The 26,291-nt window shown below is 32.1% G+C and overlaps 4 protein-coding genes across 4 annotated transcripts in view; 1 reads left to right on the forward strand and 3 right to left on the reverse strand.

Annotated features, from left to right (window-relative positions):
• The first annotated feature begins 205 nt into the window (after positions 1 to 205).
• Positions 206 to 3,192, forward strand: LOC117578138 (poly(ADP-ribose) glycohydrolase). Its single transcript, XM_034263351.2, has 3 exons — positions 206 to 512; positions 585 to 1,263; positions 1,323 to 3,192. Exons 1-3 carry the CDS (start codon positions 260 to 262, stop codon positions 2,722 to 2,724), a joined length of 2,334 nt encoding a protein of 777 aa, XP_034119242.1. The 5' UTR covers positions 206 to 259; the 3' UTR covers positions 2,725 to 3,192.
• A 2,318-nt stretch (positions 3,193 to 5,510) lies between these two features.
• On the reverse strand, positions 5,511 to 8,205 carry LOC117574649 (probable insulin-like peptide 7). The gene is given in 4 exon segments (XM_034258556.2): positions 5,511 to 5,786; positions 5,856 to 6,001; positions 6,003 to 6,020; positions 7,918 to 8,205. Coding segments are annotated over 4 exon segments (486 nt in total). The 5' UTR covers positions 8,073 to 8,205; the 3' UTR covers positions 5,511 to 5,619.
• Positions 8,206 to 10,078: 1,873 nt separating this feature from the next.
• Positions 10,079 to 11,323, reverse strand: LOC117570544 (uncharacterized). Its single transcript, XM_034252264.2, has 3 exons — positions 11,180 to 11,323; positions 10,789 to 11,115; positions 10,079 to 10,728 (listed from the first exon to the last, which is right to left on the reverse strand). Exons 1-3 carry the CDS (start codon positions 11,192 to 11,194, stop codon positions 10,225 to 10,227), a joined length of 846 nt encoding a protein of 281 aa, XP_034108155.1. The 5' UTR covers positions 11,195 to 11,323; the 3' UTR covers positions 10,079 to 10,224.
• Positions 11,324 to 15,097: 3,774 nt separating this feature from the next.
• The window catches only part of LOC117577676 (allatostatin-A receptor), a 98,802-nt gene continuing 87,608 nt past the window's right edge, over positions 15,098 to 26,291 (reverse strand). The window contains exons 7-11 of the mRNA XM_052008688.1: positions 23,343 to 23,461; positions 20,780 to 20,855; positions 17,753 to 17,908; positions 17,592 to 17,697; positions 15,098 to 17,537 (exon numbers count right to left, since the gene is read on the reverse strand). Coding sequence (XP_051864648.1) covers positions 17,596 to 17,697; positions 17,753 to 17,908; positions 20,780 to 20,855; positions 23,343 to 23,461 — 453 coding nt within the window. The 3' untranslated portion in view covers positions 15,098 to 17,537; positions 17,592 to 17,595. The remainder of the gene's footprint in view (positions 17,538 to 17,591; positions 17,698 to 17,752; positions 17,909 to 20,779; positions 20,856 to 23,342; positions 23,462 to 26,291) is intronic.

Below are 26,291 nucleotides of genomic sequence, written 5' to 3' on the forward strand. Positions count from 1 at the left end.
TTTCTATGTATTGACAGATGCAATAGCTGTCAATATCTGCCAATAAGTTTACGCATTTTTCAGCTCGGCTATCTTCGTGCACTGTTTGTCAACGTAATTTATTTGTGCTTCACCTAAGGTACACATTTTTATACATATTTATTTATAATAAATTATTACAATTTTTTTTAAATCCTTGCATGAATTTTAAGTTTTTTTCATAAAATTAAAAAACAAAATCGATGTCAGGCCAAGAAAACCAATCGATATTTGCAGTTCGATGTATCGTTTGAGTGTTATCGATGTTGTGCCGGCTCTATTGCAATCTGCTAAAATAATTTGTGCGCTTCAAATACCGCACAAGCTTAGCAGGTGCAACCGCAACAACAACAACAATAAGAACAACAAAGAAATGGACAGTGAAAGTGGCGGCAGCATGGATATCGATGGGACAACAAGCGGCACGTACAACAACACTGCAATCGCAACAACAGCAGCAGCAACAACAACAACAACAGCACACCGGACACATGGTGAGTGAGAGAGTCGGCAAATGTGGAAGAAGTGCATTAAAAAGCTTTGTTGTTGTTTATGTGTGTGAATAGATGGCAATAATAGTGATTGTGAGTCGGATGAAGAGTGGCATTGGCGCTGCCAGCCCATCGAAGCGGTGCAACGTGGCCTGCAGCCCTACGAATTGGATCATGTGCCACCCGTTTCGCCCAGTGCGGGGCACAAAGTGTTGCATCGGCATCCGATACGCGAGTCGCCAACGAAGCCGCCACGCCCCTTTCGTGGGACACACAAATGGGATGCGAAGCATGTGCGTCTGCCGTGTGCGCCCGAAAGCAAATATCCCGTGGAAACGGACGACGGCAGCTCCGACATCGAGTCACGTTGGGCGATGATTGGACGCGCCTTGTTACGTCCGATAAACAACAGCAAACAGTTGCAGGCGGCGATACTCTCGTACAACAGCACCTACAAAGGCCAATGGGGCTTTGGGGCGTTGCACAAGCTCTTCGACGACGAGCTGGACGAGAGCGAGACGCGTGTCTTCTTCGAGGATCTGTTGCCGCGCATCATACGCCTGGCATTGCGACTGCCAGAGCTGTTGCAGGCCTCGATTCCGCTGCTGAAGCAACAACATAGCTGTGCATTGACGCTGACGCAGGAGCAGATCTCGTGCCTGCTGGCCAATGCCATGCTCTGCACATTTCCACGTCGCAACACGCTCAAACGCAAATCCGAGTACAGCACATTTCCCGACATCAACTTCAACAGGTTTGCCCTGGCTTTAATGTGTACCAAATTGTAACTGAATTTCAATTCTCACTCTGCAGACTTTATCAGTCGAGTGGCGCCTCGGTGCTGGAGAAGCTCAAGTGCATCTTTCACTACTTTCGACGCGTCAGTCCAACGGAACGCGATGCCAGCAATGTGCCGCCCGGCTGTGTCACCTTTGTGCGTCTCTGCGGCAAACCCGAGCAGCAAGTGCAATGGCATCAGAGCAGCGCCAGCTTGGCGAGCATTCCGCTGCACGTGAATGCGGGAGGAACCATTGAGGATCAGGGCATTGGCCTGCTGCAGGTGGACTTTGCGAACATGTATCTGGGCGGCGGTGTGCTCGGTCAGGGCTGTGTCCAGGAGGAGATACGCTTTGTCATCTGCCCGGAGTTGTTGGTCTCCAAACTCTTCACCGAATGCCTGCTGCCCAACGAGGCGCTGTTGATGGTGGGCTGTGAACGCTATAGCAACTACACGGGCTATGCCGGCAGCTTTGTGTGGGAGGGCAACCATGAGGATCGGACTCCATACGATAGCTCGAGACGTCGTCGGACTGCAATTGTGGCCATCGATGCTCTGAGTTTTGGCAAAACTTCAAAGGCGCAACAATATCGCGAGGATCTAATGTTGCGTGAACTGAACAAAGCTTCCATTGGCTTCAAGTATCTGCTGAGTGGAACGACGACGACGCCGCCGCCTGGTGTTGCCACCGGCAATTGGGGCTGCGGTGCCTTTGGCGGTGATCCACATCTCAAGGCCTTGATACAGCTGATGGTTTGTGCGCATCACAATCGACCCTTGGCTTACTTCACTTTCGGCAATTGCCAACTTCGCGATGATCTGCAACAGTTGTGGCAACTCTTTCGCACTCAGAACACAAGCGTGCAACAATTGTGGTCGGTGTTGCGACGGTTTAAAAAGGAGTCTGGCAATCGGACGTTGCAGCAATTTGTACGCGACGAGTTGCAGCAATTGCAGTCACAACTTAACGATGATGGCGATGAACTGGAGCAGGCGATGTTGCAATGTGAAGCGGCTGCTGCGGCTGCGGCTGCGGCTGATGAACAGCATTCAAAGGCAAAGACAACAACAGAAGCGACAGCACTAAAGAGTCCCGATTTATTTGCAGATGATTCGTCTGACAATGACATTGAGTTGGATGATGGAGAGCAGCTTGACAAAGACGAAGCGGAGCAGGAGCAAGCGAATGCCATGATGTCCGCCGCCAGTCTCGAGAGCAACACAAATGCAGCTGCAATTGCTGCGGCGATTACGGCTGCTGCCAGCACCAGGCAATTGACGCTGCTCGAGATGCTCGATCGACACTACGATCAAGGTCAAGGGCAGCCCAATGGTGGCTCAAAGCGACAGCATCAATCATCGATTAGCTCGGACAAGTGCCTGAAAACGCGCAAGGATTGCAACGATGGCGATGCCAGCAGCAGTAACTTTCGATAAGAGACGAGGCATTTATCATATTTTTGTGATTGCATGCCGCTAAGCGAGTTGCTCTTAACTGAAAGCATGTCGATTTCAACAATGACGGCCAGCAACAGTAATTTTCGATCAAAAGATGACAACATTATATTATTTTGTTTAAACGCAAATTGTGTGCCGCTAAGCGAGTTGCTGTTAAGTGAAATCGTGTCGTTGCACACTTCATTTATCAAAGAATGCAACGATGGCAATGCCAGCAGCAATCATTTCTTAAAAGAGATGTGACATTAATAATATTATCTTCGTATGCCGCTAAGCGAGTTGCTGTTAAGTCAAATTGTGGATGGACATCTCGATTACCAAGGATTGCAACGATCAGTAGCAGTAATTTTCCATAAGAGACGTGACATCAATATTATGTTTAAGTGCGAATTGTATGCCGCTAAGCGAGTTGCTGTTAAGTGAAATCGTGTCGTTGCACACTTCATTTATCAAAGAATGCAACGCCAGCAGCAATCATTTCTTAAAAGAGATGTGACATTAATAATATTACCTTCGTATGCCGCTAAGCGAGTTGCTGTTAAGTCAAATTGTGGATGGACATCTCGATTTCCAAGGATTGCAACGATCAATAGCAGTAATTGTCGATAAAAAAAACCTGACATAATATTATTTTGTTTAAACGCGAATTGTATGCCGCTAAGCGAGTTGCTGTTATGTGAAATCTCGATTACCAAGGATTGCAACGATCAATAGCAGTAATTGTCGATAAAAAAACCTGACATAATATTATTTTGTTTAAGCGCGAATTGTATGCCGCTAAGCGAGTTGCTGTTAAGTGAAATCGTGTCGATGCACAACTCAGTTCCCAAATCTGTTAGATGTGTTGCCATCTCTTTCGCTTCTGTGTTACATTTAATATTTATAAAAAATTTTATTCTAATTAGTTTTGCTAGCAATTGTGAATTTAAATCGTAGATTTAAACAAATTGTTATTCAGTAATAAGCTCAATTCAGCTCTTTACTTTAATTTGTTTTTTTTTTTTTTTTTTTTTTTTGCTATGAGATTACAGCATTTGTTAAATCACTTGCGACATTCAATATTTAGTCAACCACAACCAACAAAAACAACTTAGCCTAAATATATCCAAAATATTTTAAATTATGTTTAGCATATAAATTGACATAATTTTGTTGATTATTCATAACTAAAAGAGTTACAAACAAAAATCATAGATATACATACATATATATAAATACTTCTAGATTTAAAAACAAAAATGTAATTTTTAACAAACTATTGGCAAGAGTGTAGAATATTATTTAGTTTAAAAAGAATTATAAATAAAATATTAAATGTAATAGTGACCATAGTGATAATAGTTAATGGATGTCCTTGCGATCCAGGATATATACCAAGCTTATTTATTTTTGAAAAAAAGAAAATTATGATTTCATAGGCTTATCTTGACAAAATCTTTAAGGATCTGACAAGGACATATCACAGTTACTAGTACTATCTATTTGCATTCAATGATTTTTAGTATCCTTCCACAAATCTAGATTAAAAAATTACAAGTGTTGATGCCGATCAACTGAAGAGGTCCTTGCGATCCTGGCAATACAATTCCTTTGAAAATCTTACAGGATATGGCCGCGATAGAGCTTATTTTCGAAAAAGGACCTTTCAGCTCACCCTCAAAGTATGCTATTAAAAATTTGTTTTTTGTTGGTGCCAAGTTCAAATTGGAATATATTTATTTTGCCATTTCTCTGTCAAATCCTTAAAAATATCGAAAGGACATATCTTTTTGTGGTCAGAGTAACTAGTACTATCGATTTGCATTCAAGGATTTTTAATATCCTTCCAAAAATTACACCGAACAATTTTTCAAGGGAAAGGTATAAAAAAATGACAAAAATATGCAAAATTTTCAAAGTTCCGCTGTATCTCGGCCATTTGAAGGACGATTAGGATGTCCTTTGGCACAAATATAGCTCCAATAAATACAAATCGATTGACATTTTTGAAAGGACGAAAATTCTTACAGGACTCGAGATATAAGGACATTATTGTATACAGAAAATTGCGTATATCTCGGCCATATCCTGTCTGATCCTTGCAGGACCTATGTCAAACGAACTTATTTTGCAAGAGCTATCATCGTGCAAAAGGACATTCAAATCGTCATTGAGGTTCTTGAGTTATCCTGCAACTCATGATTTTTGCATGATTTTCTTGGTGCGGAGAGCAAAAAATTTCAAGTTTTGGATTCTAAGATGACACCATGTTTTTTGATATCAATCGATAGATTTCGTTGCAACGAATCGAATGCAACATGTCCCGCCAAAATGCGTAAGGATGTGACTGAATAAGGATAATTTTTCGAATTTACCATAATGCAGGCAATGTGCAGCAAATAATATTTTTTGTAGCATACTTTCAGGCTGCACCAATTTAAAGCGTGGATGTCGCCACTGAGCGAGTTGTAAATTGTTGTAGCATACTTTCGGGATGTGGTTATTAAAATCATCAATCGAACTACGGAACATAGATGGCGCTATAAAATATTTGTTTGTTCAAGTGTTTTTAAAGATGGAAATACATAATAGAATCTACGCAGGTTAATGATAATTCGAATTTCTGTATTAAATGTAACTTTCAAAGTGAAATAAATAGTCAGTAATTTTGTGGCATAAAACTTTATTCAGCAACACACGTGATGCAACAAACAAACACACACACAAAAATAATTCATATGTATATATAAAAAAAAAAAATTCTTGATAGTTTATGTGCTATATTTAGGCATTATTATTATTATTATTATAAGTTATAACAACAACAGGATTAGGAGAACTGGAACTGGAAAGGAATTGAAACTGCAAATTTTGGTGGAAATGGGGAGAATTAGCTCAATAATGATTGCGACGCTTGTTGGATGGACAATATTCAGCATATTCCTCCCAGGTGCAGCCAGTTCGAGTGCAGCACTCGTTGGTAATCGATGGAGCATCCGAGCGTCTGCTACGCAACAGCATGTTGGCATAGTTCACATGCAGCCAGGTCGAGGCAGCAGCAGCTGATTAGAAAAAATAAATAATTGAGATGCAAACTTTACTCTTTTCTATATCAATTTTTGATCACTTACGATTGTAGCTGCCCTTCACGACTAACTCATTGCCACTTCGCTTGCGATTGCGTCGTGTCAGCCTGTAGATGTCCTTCTCACAGGCCCAATACAGTTGACGAACCAATTTGTCGCGGCATCGCGAATGTGTTTCCCGATGCCACATCCTCCCAGTCCGATTGTGACCTGAATGTGTGTGATAGTGTGTGTGAGTGTGTGTTCACATTTCGAATTGCATTTAATTAGTATCTCTGTTTATGCATTTAATTGCACACTTGACAAATATTTGAGCACGAAATGATATTGAAATAAACGAATAATTATGCCACCACATTCGACTTTTTATACCCGCTACTCATAGAGTAGAAGGGTATTATAACTACGTGACTCCATTGAATGGATGTAAGAGACGGAAGGAGCTATATCTGACCCTATACAGTATATATGTATGTACATATATGCTTGATCAGCGTCAACAGCCGAGAGGTTCTAGCAATGTCCGTCTGTCTGTCTGTCTGTCCTTATGAACACCTAGATCTTAGAGACTATAAGAGATAGATAAGTATAAATGTTTCTCGACATCACTTGTTATGTTTGCAGGCTGATCAAATTTGTTTAAAATTTTTGCCACGCCCACTTACGAACCCACAAAATGACAAATTTCGACTAGCAAGCGTAATTTCAAAGCTAGATTCTCGAATATACATACAATAATAACTATAGTAATTGTGATTCCAAAAAATTTTGTTTGCGATTAGATAAAAATTTTCGAAAAAATAAAATAACTAAAATACAAATAATAAAAAAAACCTTTAACAACTAAACTGAATTGGATTGGAAACTCAAGCTGGCTCAATGACTAATATATATAAAATAATAAAAATTAGGAAAAAAACGGAATAGGAAAAGTGGAATAATTTAAATATATAAAATAAAAACGAGAATAAATTGTAATGTGATATATAAAAATAATACAATTTTATAAATAAAACAACTAAAATAAACAAAAAAGTTTTAATAGTTAAACTGAAATTGAAAAACTGAAATTGAACGAAAGCTGAAAAAGTAGAATAATTAAAATATATAAAATAAATACATAAGAAAAAAATTAATATAATATATAAGAAAATATTTTTATATATAAAACAACTAACATAAAAAATAAGAAATAATCTTTAACTAAACTGATTTGGATTGAGAACGCAAGCTGAGCTGCTCACCGTTCGCAAAAGAGAAGTTGAATGATTAAAATCATACCATATCATATCAAATAATAATTATTTTATTATTATAAAAATAAATATAAAAATAAGAAAAAACTTTAATAAATAGAATAGCTAAAAAAAAATAAAATAAAATAAAATAAAATAAAAAGTGAAGCTGCTCACCGTTCGCTAAAGAGAAGAAGAATGGCTAAAATATATCAAATATATAAAGTAGTAATAAGCAAATAAAAATATAAGAAAAAACTTTAATAAATACAATTTCAATACATAGAATAACTTAAAATAAATACATAACATAAAAAAAGTCTTTAACAACTAAAGTGGATTAGATTGAAAATGCAAGCTGTGTTCCTAACCGCAAAAGAGACGTTAAATGACTAAAATCATACATATATCATATCAAATAACAAGAATAAAATAAAAAATAAGAAAATACTTTAATAAATAAAATACTAATAAATAGAAGAGCTAAAAAATAAATAAAGTAAACTAAAAAGTGAAGCTGCTCACCGTTCGCGAAGAGAAGTTGAATGACTAAAATATATCAAATACATAAAATAATAATAATAAAGAAAAAATGTAAGAAAAAACTTAAATAAATACAATTTCAATATATAGAATAACTTAAAATAAATACAAAAAATAAAAATAAAGTCTTTAACAACTAAAGATTAGATTGAGAATGCAAGCTGTGCTCCTCACCGTTAACCGAAAGAGACGTTGAATGACTAAACTCATATATCATATCAAATAATGATAGTAAAAAAAAAAATAAGAAAAAACTTTAATAAATAAAATACTAATAAATAGAAGAGCTAAAAAGTAAATAAAATAAAATAAAAAGTGAAGCTGCTCACCGTTCGCGAAAGAGAAGTTCGAGTCCCTCCTCGGTGTGCTGGAGTGCATTCGGAGTATGGATGAGCTGGAGAGCGAGCAGGAGAACAGCTCCACGCAGCGTCCAGTTGCGTGGTCCGACTCCAGATCCAGCTCCAGCTGCTCCAGTTAGGCTCATGGCTGTGGCTGTGGCTGTGGCTCTGAGTCTGGCTTCGGCTTCTGCTCTAGCTTTAGATCTGCCTGTGGCTCTGTGCTGAGAGCTAGAGAAGACTTGGACTTGGACACGATTTGAACGGTTCGATGGTCAACGGGCAACTGAACGCTTTGCAGGCTGCGCTCGCCGGTTTTGAAATATAACCGAGACGGCCAACTGGCGGGCATCTCTCTCTCTCTCTATCTCTCTCTCTTTCTCTCTATATGCATAATTAAATGAAATGCTCGCCACTCGCTTTATTTGAACTAATGAGGTGAACAGCAAAGAAGTGGGTGGGAAGGGGAAGAGAAGAGCATATCGCCCACTCACATATACTCACATAGACTCGTATGGAACGCACTCACTTTTGGCCGGCTAATGAAGAGCAACGGCAACAATTGTCCTCTTGTCGTCCTGACGCTTATTGCCTTGTTTATTTGTGGTCGCCGGCACAAGCAAATTGGGCACTGCATCGAATCCTTCGATGCTCCTGCTGCTGCTTCTCCACTCTCTACTCAACTCAGGACTCACCTGTTGTTGTTGATAAACAAACAACATAAAATTAAGCATGTTACGATTATTTTCTGTTTGCATCGTAAAATTGCCCAGTTCTCAGTATCATCCACATCCACATCTATATCTATATCTATATCCACTCCTTTCACCCACGCGATCTAGGACCCATGTCCACTTGTGGTCCTTGCGTTGTCAACTTAACAAATTCGCATAAATTTCACAGTTACAGTGCAACGAAACTACAAAATATTGCCACGAAATTCATGCTCATTGCCTCGTTAAGATAAAGATTAAGAGAAGGAGCTAAAAAGTAAAGAGTACAAAATACGACAATATTAAAGTTTTTTAACCTTTATATTTATTTTCTATTATTTATTTTTTTTTTATTTATATGTATTATGTATGTTTATTTATTTTATATTAAACTCCAAACTATAAACACATCGTTGACTTGTTTAAACATATTTTAAATAAACTTAAATTATAAACAGATAGCAAACTTCTTTAAAACTTCTGTTTTTATAATTTCCAAAATGGTTAATTTCATTTTAAAATGTTAAATGCAGAATACCAGAATTATTTAATTTGGAAATTTAACTTTATCGACAGATCGATTAAGTATTAAGCGTCACTCTAAAAATAAAAGTTTTTAAAGTTCTCTCTTGCTCTCGCTCATATAACATATGCATAATAAAAAAAAAAAACAATTCATGAAATGATTATAAAAAAAATAGAGGAGTTTGTGTTGTAGGCTCTAAAAAATCGCTAAGCTTTCTTACAGCTTTAAAATATTTTATAGAAATAATACTTACAACATAAACACATCGCAAACTTCTTATAAACATATTTTATGTAAATAATTTGTTACAATATTAAATCACAGCAAATTGAAAATTTCCTTCATTTTTAAGATTAAATTTATAATGTATCAACTTAATCATATAATATTGTAGTTTAACATAGTAAGATTTCTTATTTAACACAATGAAATCAATAAAAATAATAAATAATGAAAACATTATGATTTTCAATATAGAACTTATATTGTAGATCAAAACAATGAGTGTAATATAGATTCAAATTAAATTGTTATTAATTTTAATTCAATATTTAATTTATTCACTTCTTTACTTACTATTTTATTCAATATTTTATTTACTATTTTATATATTATTTTATTCACTATTTGATTAACTATTTTATTCACCACTTTGTTCACTATTTAATTTACTAATTTATTTGATATTTTATTCATTATTTTAGTTAGTCTTTATTTATTATTTTATTCACTATTTTATTCACTATTTTATTTACTATTTATTTATTATTTTATTCACTATTTTATTTACTATTTATTTATTATTTTATTCACTATTTTATTCACTATTTAATTTACTAATTTATTTGATATTTTATTCATTATTTTATTCACTATTTTATTGACTATTTATTATTTTATTCACTATTTTATTTACTATTTTCTCTTACATTTCAGAGTTTTATTTAAAATTTACAAATGCGTGGGAGTATAGAAAAAGTTAACCACTAGATGGAACTCTATGCGAGTGTAAAGTATAAAATAAAAGGGGAAATTTTGACGAAACAGCAAAGGGAAAGTCTCCTAGAATATAAGGCTAAAGACAAAGCTAACTATGCAAAGGGCAACCAAATAAATTAGAACTTTAATGAATTGCTTTTTGGTGCGCAACCAAGTCTGCAGATGAGATCGAAGCTTCTTGGGTTTTGTCATAGCGACATTCACAAATTGCCAGCTAGAATTTTGAACATTATCAACTTGGCTGAGAGAGAATTTATCAGAGTTCTCAATTGCCGGCGTGAAATTGATTCCTTTTTGATTGCTTTGGAGTCTGGCATTGAAAGTGAAGAGATTCATGGATCCTCCAAAGATCTGTTCGAATGCAACGAGATCAATTTCAATGCGATTTCCACGTCGAGGTGGCGGACGCACAATCGCACACTGTGGCAAAGGCAATTTGAATTTGCTGGCAATGAATAAATGCTGAATACGTTCATTTAAATTTGCAGTCTGCAGTTGTCCGATTTTATACCAAATCGGATTCAACTTTCGAAAATCTTTGACAGCATTCGTGGATTCAGAGCAACGCTATTTAGAAATAAGAATCAATTATTTCTGATTGATTTTAATCTCTTTTTCAATACTCACCAGAGTTGAGTTGGTATCTGAGTATTCGCTTCGCATATCACCGATCGCAGTTGTCTCTTTGATCGTGCTGCTTTCGCTAAGCATCGTCAGACTTGACTTCGATCTGTGGATAGTTGGTTTTTGCCAAAGGTTCATCATCGGATCTTTCTTCTCCATTTGATTGAGCAACAATGCTCTGCCTTGGTACATTTCTTGATTTTGATCCTCGCGATCTTCGCAAAAATATTCAGCACATCGTTCATTGATATATGGCTTTAGCTTCTGCAGAATTGCAATAACCGAACTCTTGCAACACAATTTATAGTTGTTCACATGGCTCTTTGGATGCTAATCAAGAAATTCACAATTGTTTTAAAATGTTCTTCTTCATTTCTCATTTCTCACAACTTACGCGAATTTGAGCCATTGTTAAATCACTAATACTTCCTTAAGAATTGTACAAAAAGTAAACTAAATTGTAAAAAGTTTCAAAACTTTTCGGTCTATCTACTATTTATTTAAAGTCTCGTGTGCTTCTAACTGTATAAAGGGAGAAATTCTTGAATAGTTTCAAAAAGTTTGCTACGATATCAATTGGAACTAATGACATTATAGCCACAGCACTCTACATAATTACTAATATGATATTAATAACATCAAATTATATAAAAAAAAAATAAAAATATATAAATATAAATTTGAGTGTTGTTCAAGTTTCTTTACATAATTTGATCAAGTAAAAAAATATGCATACAAAAATGATTATTGAAAATTAAAAATTGAATAATAAAAAAATTTTTTAATTTATTTTCATCACGTGAAAAAATAATTCAATTGAATTATGACTTTAATTTAAATAAATAAATAAACTGTATAAGACTGCAAATACAAAAAAAAAAAAAAAAATAAATAAAATAAATCATAATAATACAAAAAGTGAAAATTTAACAACTTGAAAAATGTTCAACATCGTTTTAGCAAGTTTAATATTAAGTAAGTTATATAATTTTAATTATGACTAAAATCTAAATAAGTGATTGTATTTAACACAATTGAGTGAATAAAAACTGTATAGGAGAATTTCGTAAAATAATTTGAGCAAGTTAAAGAAATATACATAAAACAAGTAAGAAAGTTATAGTCGAGTGTGCTCGACTGTGAGATACTCGCTACCCAGTTTGAATAAAAGCAAAACTTTGCTTAATTAATGTTGAAATATACCAAAGGATATATTTGGTACTTTAGTACTTCATTAAAAATATACCACAGAGTGCAAAATATACCAGATTGTCAGACAAAGCTGCTAAGAAGGCGTTTTTTTTCTCCGTACAAAACTATCTGTCTTAAATAACTTCTTCCAAATCATAAATACTGTAGTTATTATCATCTTTAGGTTTCAACTACACAATTTGAATTCCAACTTAATTGTACATAAATAATTAAAATATATTTCACAACTACTTATTGTAAATTAATTTCCATATTTTTCTTCACATATTTATCGACATTGAACCACTGTGCACAGTGATGTGGTCAATTCGGGTCGCTAGCGCAAAACGCAATTTCTAAACTAAATAATAACACTGTTTACACACGTTGCCAATTTACGTTGAGCAAAATCTGCGCAGGTCGATTGTCATGTGTGAATTGTGGTGGCCACTTTCAACTAGCAACTGGCAACCAGACTGCTCAGCATCGAATGCTCCTCAGTGCAGCTCTGGACTCCATTCAAGATACTCGCTGTAGCAACCAACAACTTTCTTTTCTTTCTTTTTTTATAATGAAACTCAGGTTTTGAGTTGATGCAAGTGAAAGTGTATGTTGAAAGATCTCACTATGTTTATTCGAATTATTTGTGATGTATTTAAAGAGTTAAGAAGTTGAAAATAATTGCAGTGTAGTAAGCATGAAAGGTGACTCATGAAACTGTTTGAAATATTAGTTGAGGGGGAAACAGACGGAAATAGAATTAGGGAGGCAGGAAAGAAAATCGCGAAATACTTAGTACTGTTTATAAAAATTGAAAATAGATTTTAATAAACGAGAAGAAAAGACTAGATATGGTATATACAAAAAATATAAAAAAAATTAAATGAAAAGAAATAAAATGAAACAAAATAAAATAAAATGAAACGAAATTAAATGAGATGAAATTAAATAAAATGAAATGAAATGTATATAAAATGAAATGAAATGGAATAAATGGAATGGAATGAAATGATATGATATGAAATGAAATGAAAATAAAATGAAATGGAATGAAATGAAATGAAATGATATGAAATGAAATGAAAATAAAATGAAATGGAATAAATGGAATGGAATGGAATGAAATGAAATGAAATGAAATGAAATGAAATGATATGAAATGAAATGAAATGAAAATAAAATGAAATGGAATAAATGGAATGAAATGAAATGAAATGAAATGAAATGAAATGAAATGAAATGAAATGATATGAAATGAAATGAAAATAAAATGAAATGGAATAAATGGAATGGAATGAAATAATATGAAATGAAACAAAAAAGAAAATCAAATACAATAAAATAAAATCTAATAAAATGAAATAAAAAGCCAAGAAATTTAAGAAAAATAAATAAAATGAAAGGAAATGGAATGCAATACAATGGAATGAAACAAAATGAATTAAAATGAAACAAAATGATATAAAATGAAATGAAATAAAAAGAAATGAAAATAAAATGAAATGAATGGAATGGAATGAATTGAAATGAAATGAAATGAAAGAAAATAAAATATAAATAAAATAAAATGAAGTCAAATTCAAAAAAATAAAATCTAATAAAATGAAATAGAAAGAAAAGAAATTAAATGAAATGAAATGAAATTAAATAAATGAAATGAAAGAAAAAAAAAAGTTAATTAAATAAAACGAAATAAAAGAAAATAAAAAACAATACATTTATTAAATAACTGTGTCATGATAAATGTTTCTATGTTAGTTTATTAATTTAATAGTGATGAAATAAACAGATATTTGCTGAACTAGATATTTATAAGCAAATAATAAATAGATAACTTAATATATACTAACAGTAACTATTTCTAGTTACTTTTGCATAGCCAGCCAATAAATCATAAATAAATCTTTTACTAAGTCAAACTCTATCAATCTGAATCAGAATAGTGACAACAATTTAACTCTAGCAGCAAATCAATCAATCAACTTCAGCAGTCGACAGTTAGATCATTCAGTTCAGTTCAATTAGTTATAACACAATTTTGTACATTTAGTATAAGTTTTATTAACACAATAATCAAATTTATTGTACAAACATTCATATTCAAATACAATAATTCAGTTTGGTTTTTATGTTTTCCATTTTGTTTTTTTTTGCCACTTTGTTTTCTTACCGAATGCACATTAAAAATTGCATGACAAATAGTATTAGTATTGTTGTTTTCATTTTTCTTTGTTTTTTTTTTTTTTTAATTTTTCGCAATGTTGCGCGACTGGTGAATACCCTATAAATACACATTTCCATGTACATAAGTAAATACTAAGTAGTTAGTACGTACAGCTAAATGACTTTCACTGACTTCACACACACAAGAAAAAAAAAACAAAAAAAAAAAAAAACAAAAAAAACGTATTTAAAATTTTTACAATATGTTTTGTTTTGGTTTTGTCTTAGCTCTACAATATTTCAATTTGTATTTGTTTATTGTTGGTTTGCAAATTGTTTAATTCAAATATTGTTCAATTCCACAACTGTGCTAGGAATGCAGTAGGTTACAAGTTACAAGTTACATTTACAATTACACACACACAATAAATCCACAAGTTGTTCCAACATTTGTTTCATCTTTTTTCCAATTTTTGTAGTATTCGTCTCCTAATCTCTCTCTCTCTCTTTCTCTGTCGCTCGCTCTGTACTCTTCTACCATATATTGTTACCATTTTTTGTTTAATAGTTATCTTAAGCTATATATTTTAATTCGGCAATGCCGAAGCAACAAAAAAAAAATAAAACAAAAATTAAATAAATAGAAATAAAAATCATATATGTATGTAAATACTTATGCAATAGTCAAATATAAATATTTCATTTACTTAATTTAGCTTTCGTTATAATTGATAATAATTTCATTATGACTAATACATATATTTAATGGTCTTGTTATCAATGAAATGCCAATAATAATTGTTCAATTTAATATTACACTAAATTCCGAGTTCATTTCATTTAATCTTGTCAACAATTCAAGATAACATTGAAAAAGAAACTATCAAATTTTCGTAAAATCGATATTTTCTATAACTACGTTTAAACGATAAAATTCGTCTAAAGTTTGCCTATTTTTAATTAACCAAATTGGAATGAAAAGGAAAGGTTTTCACACTTTTATAACGTAATTTAATTTGAGAACATAAATTGGTAATAAAAAAAAGAATATTTAAATGTATCTATAACTAGAAATTAATAAGTATTTTCTAATGCTAGTTTCGTTTAATATTCATCATCTTAAAAATACACTTTTAACTAGTTTGTAATTTAATCATTAATATTTAATTTAGTTTTTTTTTTGCAGCATTGTTTTTGTATCTGACGACGGTTCTGCGATAGGAAAGAATCCGAAAAAAGCGATTTAAGGATTCTTTTTTTGTTTTTGTTTTTTTTGTCTCTGTATAAATCACATTACGTATTTTACCTCAAATATTTGAATGTTAGAATATGTGTGCAATGCATGTGTTTGTCTAGTGTATTGTATAAGTATTGATATCTATACTCACACTCACACACACATACACACACACAATGTTAGCCTATAAACCTACAAGAATTTTCGTTAATTAACATTTGTTCGCTTAATCCAATTTTAATGGCATTTCAATTAATTTTTAATGCTGTCAAACAGAGTTAAAGGGATTCTGTTGATTCAATTTGATTATTATAAATTTTTGTTTTCTTTTGCTTTGTTTGCATAGTAATTAGCATAAAAGTCTGCTTGGTAGCCCTTTATGCAATTGTAATTGTAATTGGAACAACGCGCTTTTATTACATTAATTTATGCACACACTCGCATTCTCTATTCCTTGGTATTATTTTTGTGGATATAGTATATAGTATATATTATATATGTATGTATATAGTTGTATATTGTGTTTGTGTGGGGCAATTTCTTAATACGGCTTAATTTATTAAATTACTTAAATAGAGTTTTATTTTGGTATTTTTTAAATATATTTTTGTAACATATTCATGTTTGTCTTAATTGTTGCGCTTCAGCGTGCCAGCAAAAGGATTTGGTACGGTGTTTCATTAATCAGATCAGATCTCGTGAATACATTTAACAAACGTATTTTCAATAAACGTTTTCTTTAATATGTACAGCAATGAATTGAGTTGATCAACTTATAAAGTAATGTGTAACAAACTAAATTATCGATGCGAAAACGAAGCTTCAAATACTATCGTTATCGATAATAATAGTAAGTTGAATAATTGGAAAAGAAATAATTTAGCCACTTGTCATATTGATCTATCAGCATTATATTCTTTTCATCTTTCTAACTGGCTCATATTTATATATATCATATTTATTTAAAAACCGTTTTCTTCAATATGTACAACAATGAAATGAGATGTCTTTAGTATATGCGATCAAACTATAAAGTGAGTAACGTTTAACGAACTAAATTATAGATGCGAAACCGAAGCGTTAAATACTTTTGATATCTATAACGATACTGAAATGTATAAAAGATTATTCTAATTTTTCCAATAAAGCTTCAAATACTATCCATATAGATATCGATATCGATAGTAAAATGAGTAAAGAAACACTGGCTTACATCTTCATAACAGCTTGAAATAGTATCGATATCGATAGTAAAATGAGTAACGACACAGTTGCTTAAAAGTAATTTTTCCATGTTCACATCTTTCTAACATTTCCACCGAAGCTTGAAATACTATCGATAGAATGAGTAAAGAAAAACTTTCTTAAAAATAACCTTAACATTTTCACATCTTTTAACTTTCCCACCGATGCTTGAAATACTATCGATAACGATAGTAAATCGAATAATTGGAAAAGAAACGTTTTCTTAAAAGTAACTTTTACATGTTTACATCTTCATAACAGCTTGAAATACTATCGATATCGATAGTAAAATGAGTAAAGAAACACTGGCTTAAAATTAACTTTTACTTCTTTACATCTTCATAACAGCTTGAAATACTATCGATATCGATAGTAAAATGAGTAACGAAACACTTGCTTAAAAGTAACTTTTCCATTTCTATTGAAGCTTGGAATACTATCGATAGAATGAGTTAAGAAAAACTTTCTTAAAAATAACCTTAACATTTTCACATCCTTTAACTTTCCCACCGATGCTTGAAATACTATCGATAACGATGGTAAATCGAATAATTGGAAAAGAAACGCTTTCTTAAAAGTAACTTTGACAACTTTACATCTTTCTTACTTTCCCATATATATATTATATTTATATGTAATCAAAATTATACTCAACGCTTAAACAACTAATTATGCAACACTCAGGACAAACTCAGAGTATGCACGTGTTAATGCGTTCATGTGTATTAGTTATAAGTACTAAAAATATGTTATGCAAAGTATATTTCATATATATCTGCATTAGGTAACTGCATTAGTTGTTGTTGTTGTTAAAAACTGTCTCTCTAAATGACCTTTTGTTGCCATTGTTGTTGTTGTTGTTTGTATTGTGGTCGCACACCCAAACATCCAATTAATATTCCAGAATTTGCCAGCACTGCAGAGACAGAGTTACAGTACAACTTTGCGTATACGTAATGTTAGTATTTACCAGCTTAGAGCATTTCTGGATTGGATGTGCCGTTGCCAGTGGTGCGAGTTGTTTTCGTTATCTGCTGGTTGTTCATTATCGGAGGCGGACTGCCACACCAAACCACCTATAGAAGAATATCGGATGAGTATAAAAGATAGATTTGTGATTTAGTTGATTACCTTTCGGAACGCCTTGCGAAAGTTGTCGGAGAGAAAGGCGTAGAGTATCGGATTGATGCAGGAGTTTGTGTAGGCCACAACATGCGAGATGATTTGTATGATGACCGTTAGATGTGTGCCGCCGTACATGTTGAGAGCCTTCAGCACCAGTATGACCTGCGAAAAGTGTGCCACAATATGTTGCAAGAAGCATTTCATTAGTGCACCAAGAAGGAAGCCATCGTTGCAAATTACATTTGTGATTTGCAAAGCGCATTGATTTTGTGCAAACACTTTGCAATGCAATGCAAATGAAAGGAAGCTGCTCCTTCTGCTGGTTGCATCTTCTTGCTTGGCTTATTAAACATTCGAGTAAATAAATTGCAGCATTTGCTAAGCACAAATGTCAATTTGTTGCCTAATGACAGTCCGCAGAAAACTACATTCATATTGACTGCAATAGACCCTTTGCTTTAAAGTCTACTAATTTTTATTATTTATTCTGACTATAATAGATTTCTTACTTTCAAATTTTGCACTGCTTAAATAATAGTAACGGATAAAAAAAAACTTTTTTGCCATTAGAAAAAATCAACAACTTCAAGTAAGTAAAACTACATTTATATTGACTGCAATAGACCCTTTGCTTTAAAGTCTTTTAATTTTTATTATTTTTTCTGTCTATTATAGATTTCTTACTTCTAAAATCTGTATTGCTAAACAAAATTTTAACTTGCACACACACAAAATAACAGTAACGAAAAGAAACCTTTATTGCCATAAAAAACAATCAAGTAAATAAAACTACATTTATATTGACTGCAATAGACCCTTTTTGTTTATTATTTATTTAGATTCCTTACTATGAAATTTTGTATAAATTATTTTTAAGACTTTATACCAAAATTTCAACTTGAACACATAAAATAATAGTAAATTAAAGCGCACTTAACTTGAAATGTTATTTAAAGAGCGACTCAAAATTAATTAAAATAAACTTTCTAGAAAAGCATGTTAATTATAAAAAAAAAACAAAACGACAAATCAAATTAATAAGAAATAAAATACGTACGTTTGTGCTCATAAGTTATATCAAAATATTAGCTCTCCAAAAATAAATTTTGTATGTATTTATTTAGTTTCTAATGAAGAATTGGATCGGATATTATAAATTTGGTATTAGATATCCAAAAACTAACACGAAACTAAGACTACTACTACTTAAAATACAAAAATGTATTCTTTATTGTATTCAGAGTTGTCAATTTTCGCTGCCGACCAACTTAATAAACCACTTTTAACATTACTCTTCAGTAAAAGGTCTTGAAACACATTCTCAACAAGTTCAAGTTTGAGTTGCATTTCGTTTTCAAGTCCGAGTATTTACATACTTCTTGTCATTTGTTCATATTTGCAACAGCTGCAGCTGCAGCTTCAGCTTTATTTAAAGACTTGAGCATCAAAATGCTAATCAAAAGTTGCCTGTCAAATTAATCGCAATATAAGGAAGCAAGCAAAGGTAAAAGTATCTCTTTCTCATTAAATTAATCAACTGTTCACACTTTGTTTTGATTTGTTTCACATTTGTAATTTGTAAGTGAAAGATTTGCAATAAAATACGCAAATGCAATTTCAATCGATGCATCGCCTGCGGGTTTAATTAGCGACAACATTGCGCAAACATTGTGCCAATTGCAGTTCATTTGGTATTTGGAACCCATTCAAATTGTGTTTCCATTTCTTTAACACGCCAAACAAATTGTAATGATATATATATTTTTTAGTGAAATTGCTTGCAATTATGTTGCAATTTAATTTCACATTCGTTTTAGGATTTTTTTATTATTTTGTGTTCTTTTAGGTTAGATTAGTTTAAATCTGCTGCTGTGTGGCCTTTGCCACGACTTTATATTTAAGTTCTTATAAATTATAATGATACTATAAGTAACTTAAATTCGTAAATGCAAAATTAACAAAAATAAAATAAATAAGAAAGCTTCTTAAAGCAAGTAAGTATACTACAATGTGAGATACTCGCCATCCATTTGCAATTAAAGCAAAACAGTGCGGTATTTTTTGTAAAATATACCAAATTAATGTACTGAATAAGTGCTAAAAATACTACAAATTTCGAAATATTTGGTATGTCGATCACATATTACATTCAAAATATATTTGCAGCCAAGCCAAACTTTATATACTGCAAAAATACAAAAATACTGAATGTTATGTTTGGTATATCGTTATACTATTACATTTAAAATATATTTTAAGCCAAACGAAATCTTATACATTGAAGAAATACTCAAAATCCAAAAAAAAATCAAAATACATATTTGGTATATAGATATACTAATCCATTCATATATACCGAAAAAATACTCAAGATACAAAATATACTGATAGATATATTTGGTATATCGATATAATATTTTCAACCAAACCAAATAAAAATATACTATAAAATATATTTGGTATATCGATATACTAATTTCAAAACAAATCGAATACACTGCAAAAATATTAGAAATGTAAAAAATACTAAAATATATATTCGGTATATCGATATGCTGTTACATTCAAAATATATTGTGAACCAAATCTTTTTTGGCATATAAAATTATTACATAAAAATCTTCGACAATTTTTTATCTAATCGCAACTTAAATTATGAATCCTAAAGACTGTAGAGACGATTGTCTGTCTGTTAACTGCGTTAAATTAAATCACTGTTATGTAAAGTTGTATATGTTTGTTCTACATTTTATTCTCAAACTTAAGTTCCTGTAATAGCCATATTAGCGTTAAATATTATTGGAAAATAATTTAATGCGCCACATTTGCAAATTTTAATGGAACAGAGCAACCGAAATGATGCTTCCAATAATCCGCAAATTTAATAATTCGACTTTAAATGCATTTGCTTAAATGCATTGTTCACATGTCAAGCCAAAGGTAGCGTAAGTTTTAGTTTAATTATCTTTGCATCGAATCAACTTTGGCATAAAGAGAACTTTTTGTGTTTGTGTAGAGTATGAAAATACTTACATGTATCGGCAGCCAGCAGATGGCAAAAGCCAGCACAACAACAACCACCATTCGTGTAACACGTCGCTTTCCCTTGCTGCAAACAGACAGACAGAAAAAAAGATGAGAGTAGAAAATGGCTTAAAATAATATCTATGTATGCTGTGTATCTAAAAAAAAAAAAACAAAAACAAAAAAGAGAAGCGCGTAAAATGTTATCAAATGCAACTGCAGTTGAGTTTACATACGCGCCAGTCTGATTTATGAACTGATGCAATAGAAACTCGTCGACTTTTTCAACAATTGCCAATGGCAAATGCATAAGCGCATCACACGCGTATGCGGCGTATGCGCAATTTGCATATATGCACATGAGTCTGTGCTTGCGTTAGTTGAACTTCACACATGGATATATGTAGTATACATATATGTATATATGACATTGCAGACTCAAACTCATTGTCGGCACAAGTCATACGCAAAATATGGAATTGGATTTCTGATTTGGCCACACACACATCACACATCATACAACACACATCACGCATACGCCGCATGGGACGCGGCGCTTTAAAGTTGAAAGACGCAATTTGTAATGTGTAATGCGAGTCAAAATGTTTGTTTACACAACGCCCATTACTTTTCTTTGTGTTCGGCTTTTATGCCTTTCTGCTCATTTGTTTTCACCTCATTTCTGATTGTCATTCCTCTTTCCCCTTTCCCCTTTCTCCTTTTCCCTTCATTTTAAGCATTCAAGCGTTCAATTTTATCAACTTCCTATCGTTGCCTTTTTATATGCACATTTCTTGTTTTTTCTTGTTGCTTTTGATTTGTTTGTTTAGGCAACGCTGTGGCAAATATTATATTTTTAGCACCTGATTGCTGCGTAATTGAAGCCGCTACAAAAGCCATTTAAAAATCAATATATTTCTGTCACTCAATAAGTAAGTACTTTTTTGTAAATATATATCAAACTAATAGTTGGCAAATATAAATAATAAATGAGTTATTTAGTTAACTTTAATTGCAATTTTTGTAGAAAGAAATATGTTAATTTCTTCTTTTTAAATTATAATATGCTGATTGTTTTAATTTGAAATTAATTGCAACTGTGGAGATGAGGTTTAAAGAATGAAATACCATAAATTTTAAATGGAAATTAGTTTGAATTAAATTTTTAATTTTACTGCAACTTTAATGGATTCTTATTGGTTCAAACTGATAGCTTGCAAATATAAAATAAAAATGTATGTAACTTTACTTTAATTTCAAGAGATGTCTTAAAAAAAGAAATATGTTTTTCTTCTATTATTCTTTATTGTATTTTACATTACAATATTTTGAAGGATTTCAAACTCAGAGCTGAACTGAATTGCAATCATCTAATGGATAAATTCAGATTTTGTCGACAATTTGTTATCTATCAATTAGATATCGTTTATTCCTACGCAAATATAAAATATTTATAACTGGACTTATTTCAATCAACTAATAATTAAGTTCACATATTGTCAACAATTTATTAATACAAATAAAATGTAGAATGACTTCTATCAGTTATTTATAGCTCAACGAGACTTGAAGTTAAATTGAATTAAATTTTTATCATCTTCAGAATAAGTTAAGATCTTGACGATGAAGAAACTGTTCATTGCATTGCAAATATAAAATAGTTTTGGCACAGTTCAGCTACAGCAACTTTATATTGGCAAAGAAATTAACAATTTCTCATTAATGAAATAAAAATAATCTAAGAAATAAGTTCAGATATTGTTGGCAGTTTGTTCACTTTGAATTAAAACATGTTAAGATGTTTTCTCAGCTACTCATACTGTCTAAAAATAAATGCCTTCGAAAATATAAATTCATAATAACAAACAAATAATAATTTGAGTCATAATCAAAATTAACTAATAATGAAAATACAATTAATTAACATAACCATGAAAATGATTTCTACTGTCCATTTATTATTTCTTTGCTTGCATTGTCGCTTCTGACAAAATTTTGAACAAATAATAAAAAGTGTTTGTTGATTTATAAATATGTTTTTTTTTTCTTTTTTCGTTGTTTACTCAATCGGCATTTGTTTGAACATCTTGAACGCATATGAATGTTTTCGTCGAGTTATTTATTATTTTTGTGAGTGTGATGAAATCGGACTAGAGTTTAAAGCCATTCCCGCAGCTTGAATTCATTGACCTGCAATGAGGCAGCACAAACGCAGCAACAAGAATGAAAACAAACAAACGCGAGTCGAAGCGAAGCAAAAGAGTGAGGAGCACTTAAAAATTTATGAGCTGCGGCCACAAAAGTTCTCGACTCGGTGGAATGCCTAAGCGTAATAAAGGCGCATTCATCATGCCGCATGGGGCAGGTGCATGGTCTCATGTGTGTGTGTGTATGTGTGTGTGTGTGTGTGCTTCAAGTAAACAATCGAACAAACAAGCAAAGTGCCCACAGGCTCCGTTTCCACTTTCAAACCCAAAATGTTAACCACTTTACTTTGTTTTTTTTTGTTGGTTTTCTGCTAACACGCGGCGTATGCGTAATATTTGTGGTCTTTTGTCTTTTTTGGACTCACCGCGATTCAGCCGATGGTTTACATCCGGGCGCACTCTTCCACAATCGCACCAACATGCCCATATATAGAAAGCAAATCAGCGTCAACGGCGCGACGTACGATGACAAGAAGAATGATACCTGAAAGGAAGCAGAGGAAAATACGGAGATGAGTGTGAATAATCGTAGTGTAATCTGGTATACAAGTTGAATCTCAGTAGAAGAACATTTTAAGACAAGATGCTATTCTTCTTGATATTGGTTTTTTGATTTAATTTCATTAAAATTTGTACCCTAAAATGTTTTATTAATACGTTGAATTATAAGATGAAGACTACTTAATCCAGTTTTTATTCTACCCGCTATTCACAGGGTAGAAGAAGTTCTTATGATTCAGATACATATTGTGAAAGTTATTAAAGAAATACTTTTAAATGGGCAAATACGCCTATTTTGTCTATGGTTGACAATCTGGTATATTTTGCACTCTTTGGTATAATTTGAATGTTGTACTATTTCCATATACCAAATATATATATGAATTCAGGTATATTTGTATTTTTTTTTGTGATGTATTGATTTGACATTTTTAAGAGCAAGCCTTAAGAATATTTTAGTATTTTTTGTGGTACAAGCGCTCAGTATATTTGAGTATTTATATTAATTTGGTATATTTTTAGATTAAGACCGCATTGTTTTGCTTTCATTTAAATTGGATAGCTGATATCTTACAGTCGAGCACACTCTACTCTATCTTAGTTAACTTACATGTTTGTTAAGTATTCCTATTTAGGAATTCAATAAAAAATAAGCTTAAGACCGTTTAACCTAGGATTTCTTATTATCATAATATCTTAATTAATGAATTCAACGAAAACTTGTGCTCTAAAATGTTTTGTAAACATGTTGAATAATAAGCTAAAGACCTGCCTTAACATCAACATCAACCTCAACTTCCTCTCTGACTCCATTTTGCTTCACCTTTTCGATTTTAGTGAAATGCACTTCAATGCTTAAAAGATAGTCAAGTTATTATAGGCACTATTGCTTTATTGATTTCTTATTAATTGCAATTCAAGAATTCAATAAAAACTTGTGCTCGATAAAGTGTCACAAATATGCATAAAACTGTTGCAGAAAATTTACATAATTTGTCAGTCTTTAGTTGGCTAGCAAAATGTATCACAAAATGAAAACTTTAAAAGTTGTTGTGAATGTTTGCCATTGATTTTCCATTTCGTTCGTTGTCTTAGGTCAAAGATAGAAAGACTGGTGTTTTTCCATTCAGTTATTTGCCAGTTGCCATTTGGCAGTTTGGCAATTTGCAATTTGCCTTTTGTTTTTATGCGAGTGTTGTGCCGAAAACAAAATAAACACTCATCCAAAATGCTCATCGTGAAATGCTTCGCAACGTGGAATCATTTGCAAATAGCTTAATAAAATAAATTTAAAAAGATAATGTGAAGGATAACTAACTGGCGACAGTTGGACACCACAGCGCTTTGCTGGCCATCCTCAAGCTGGTCCCCCATCCTCCTCTTCCCCCTCCTCACACCTCTCCCTTATTATATTTGTTGGCCTCGCTGGAGAAGTTGCCAAGCCATCTGCTGCCATGTCAGCGGCTTTTGTTTTTGCATTGGAAATTGCCAAAAGCACTGACCCGTAACGCCGACCAGATACCACCAGATATCAGAGAGAAGAGAGACCAAAGACCAGAGACCCTGCTGTGAATTGACTGCGACAAGAGAGAACTACTTGTTTTTTCCTTCCTTCGCCTCCCCCGCCTCAAGCAGCTGACGTGTGTTTTTGTTGTGTGACATTCCATTCCAATCTGAATATGGCTTAAAAACGACCAAATGACTGTGAATATTCTGCAGCTACTTCAGCTGTTGCCATAAACATTACGCTAATCTTGGGCGAGCCAAAAACCCAAGTTTGACACTCGCTCTAAATCATTTACAATCGTTGGACTTAGCAGTGTCTTGAACTCGAATTAAATTCGAGGCTTCCTTAAGTATTTTTACCAGAATTAGAATTGATGCTGTGCAAATTGAAAAAAATTGATAAAAGTTTAAAATATGTTTGTTTTCCAAAGAAGTCAATGCTTATTTCCTATATTTACTTGTATATACATATCAAATATAAAGAAATTCAAACAACTTTTTAAAACAATCTTGATAATAAAGCACCTTAATAATAAAGCTTTAAGCTTTACAACTTTTTGAAGAAGTGAAATTGACTGTTAGATATTGTTGACCTGATTTTAAAAACAATATTAATGATTTAATTATGACAAATATTAGGAATTTATAATTTGAATTATGAATCTTGAATTTATGAATTTTAAAATTGCCGTAATCAAGTGTTTTCATAATAAGTTCAATAGTTAAAGAATTTTGGCACCGTTGAAAGCTCTACATAAAAAAAAGTAAGTTTTTAAATTCAGGAGTAAAAGTAATTTTGAATATTATCGAGCTGGCAACATTAATTAAAAGTGCTCGGTAAACACTTTTATGAATGTTATGCTATTATGTTAACATCCGCATTCCGTTTTGTAATCTTGATTATAGGGCTTAAATTAACAAAATCAATCTAAACTCACTTTAATGTTGAAATCAATCGAATCAATTCGAATTTTTGTTAAGTAAATTTATTATTAAATTCTACCCAATTTGGTTATTTTGTAGGTAATTTTTGAACTAATCAGAGTGCAGCAGAATATATAATTAATGTAAGTCAATAAAAGATTAAAAAGCCAAAGTTAAACAGCATTTTTGTAGCTTAAAAAAAATAACTAATGATATCATTATAATGAATATTAAGATGTCAACATCTTCTATTTTTTTTGAATTTTGATATTTTGTTGTCGCTTAGTATTTTCGAAATTCGGTTAAGAAAATGGGGATTTATCTAAATATTCGTGTTGAATTTATTGTGCGATGAATTTATTCTGAATTTTAAATTACTTAAG

Source organism: Drosophila albomicans, chromosome X (assembly GCF_009650485.2).
Source record: "Drosophila albomicans strain 15112-1751.03 chromosome X, ASM965048v2, whole genome shotgun sequence".
NCBI classification, from domain to species: Eukaryota; Metazoa; Arthropoda; class Insecta; order Diptera; family Drosophilidae; genus Drosophila; species Drosophila albomicans.

Excerpts from the sequence above, each read along its gene's own strand:
- LOC117570544 (XM_034252264.2), bottom strand. Across the intron at positions 10,729-10,788 it reads CAGATACCAACTCAACTCTG|CGTTGCTCTGAATCCACGAA; the intron begins GTGAGTATTGAA and ends ATTTCTAAATAG.
- LOC117578138 (XM_034263351.2), top strand. The coding sequence starts at position 260 with ATGTATCGTTTGAGTGTTATCGATGTTGTGCCGGCTCTATTGCAATCT. Across the intron at positions 513-584 it reads AACAGCACACCGGACACATG|ATGGCAATAATAGTGATTGT; the intron begins GTGAGTGAGAGA and ends GTGTGTGAATAG. Across the intron at positions 1,264-1,322 it reads CCCGACATCAACTTCAACAG|ACTTTATCAGTCGAGTGGCG; the intron begins GTTTGCCCTGGC and ends CTCACTCTGCAG.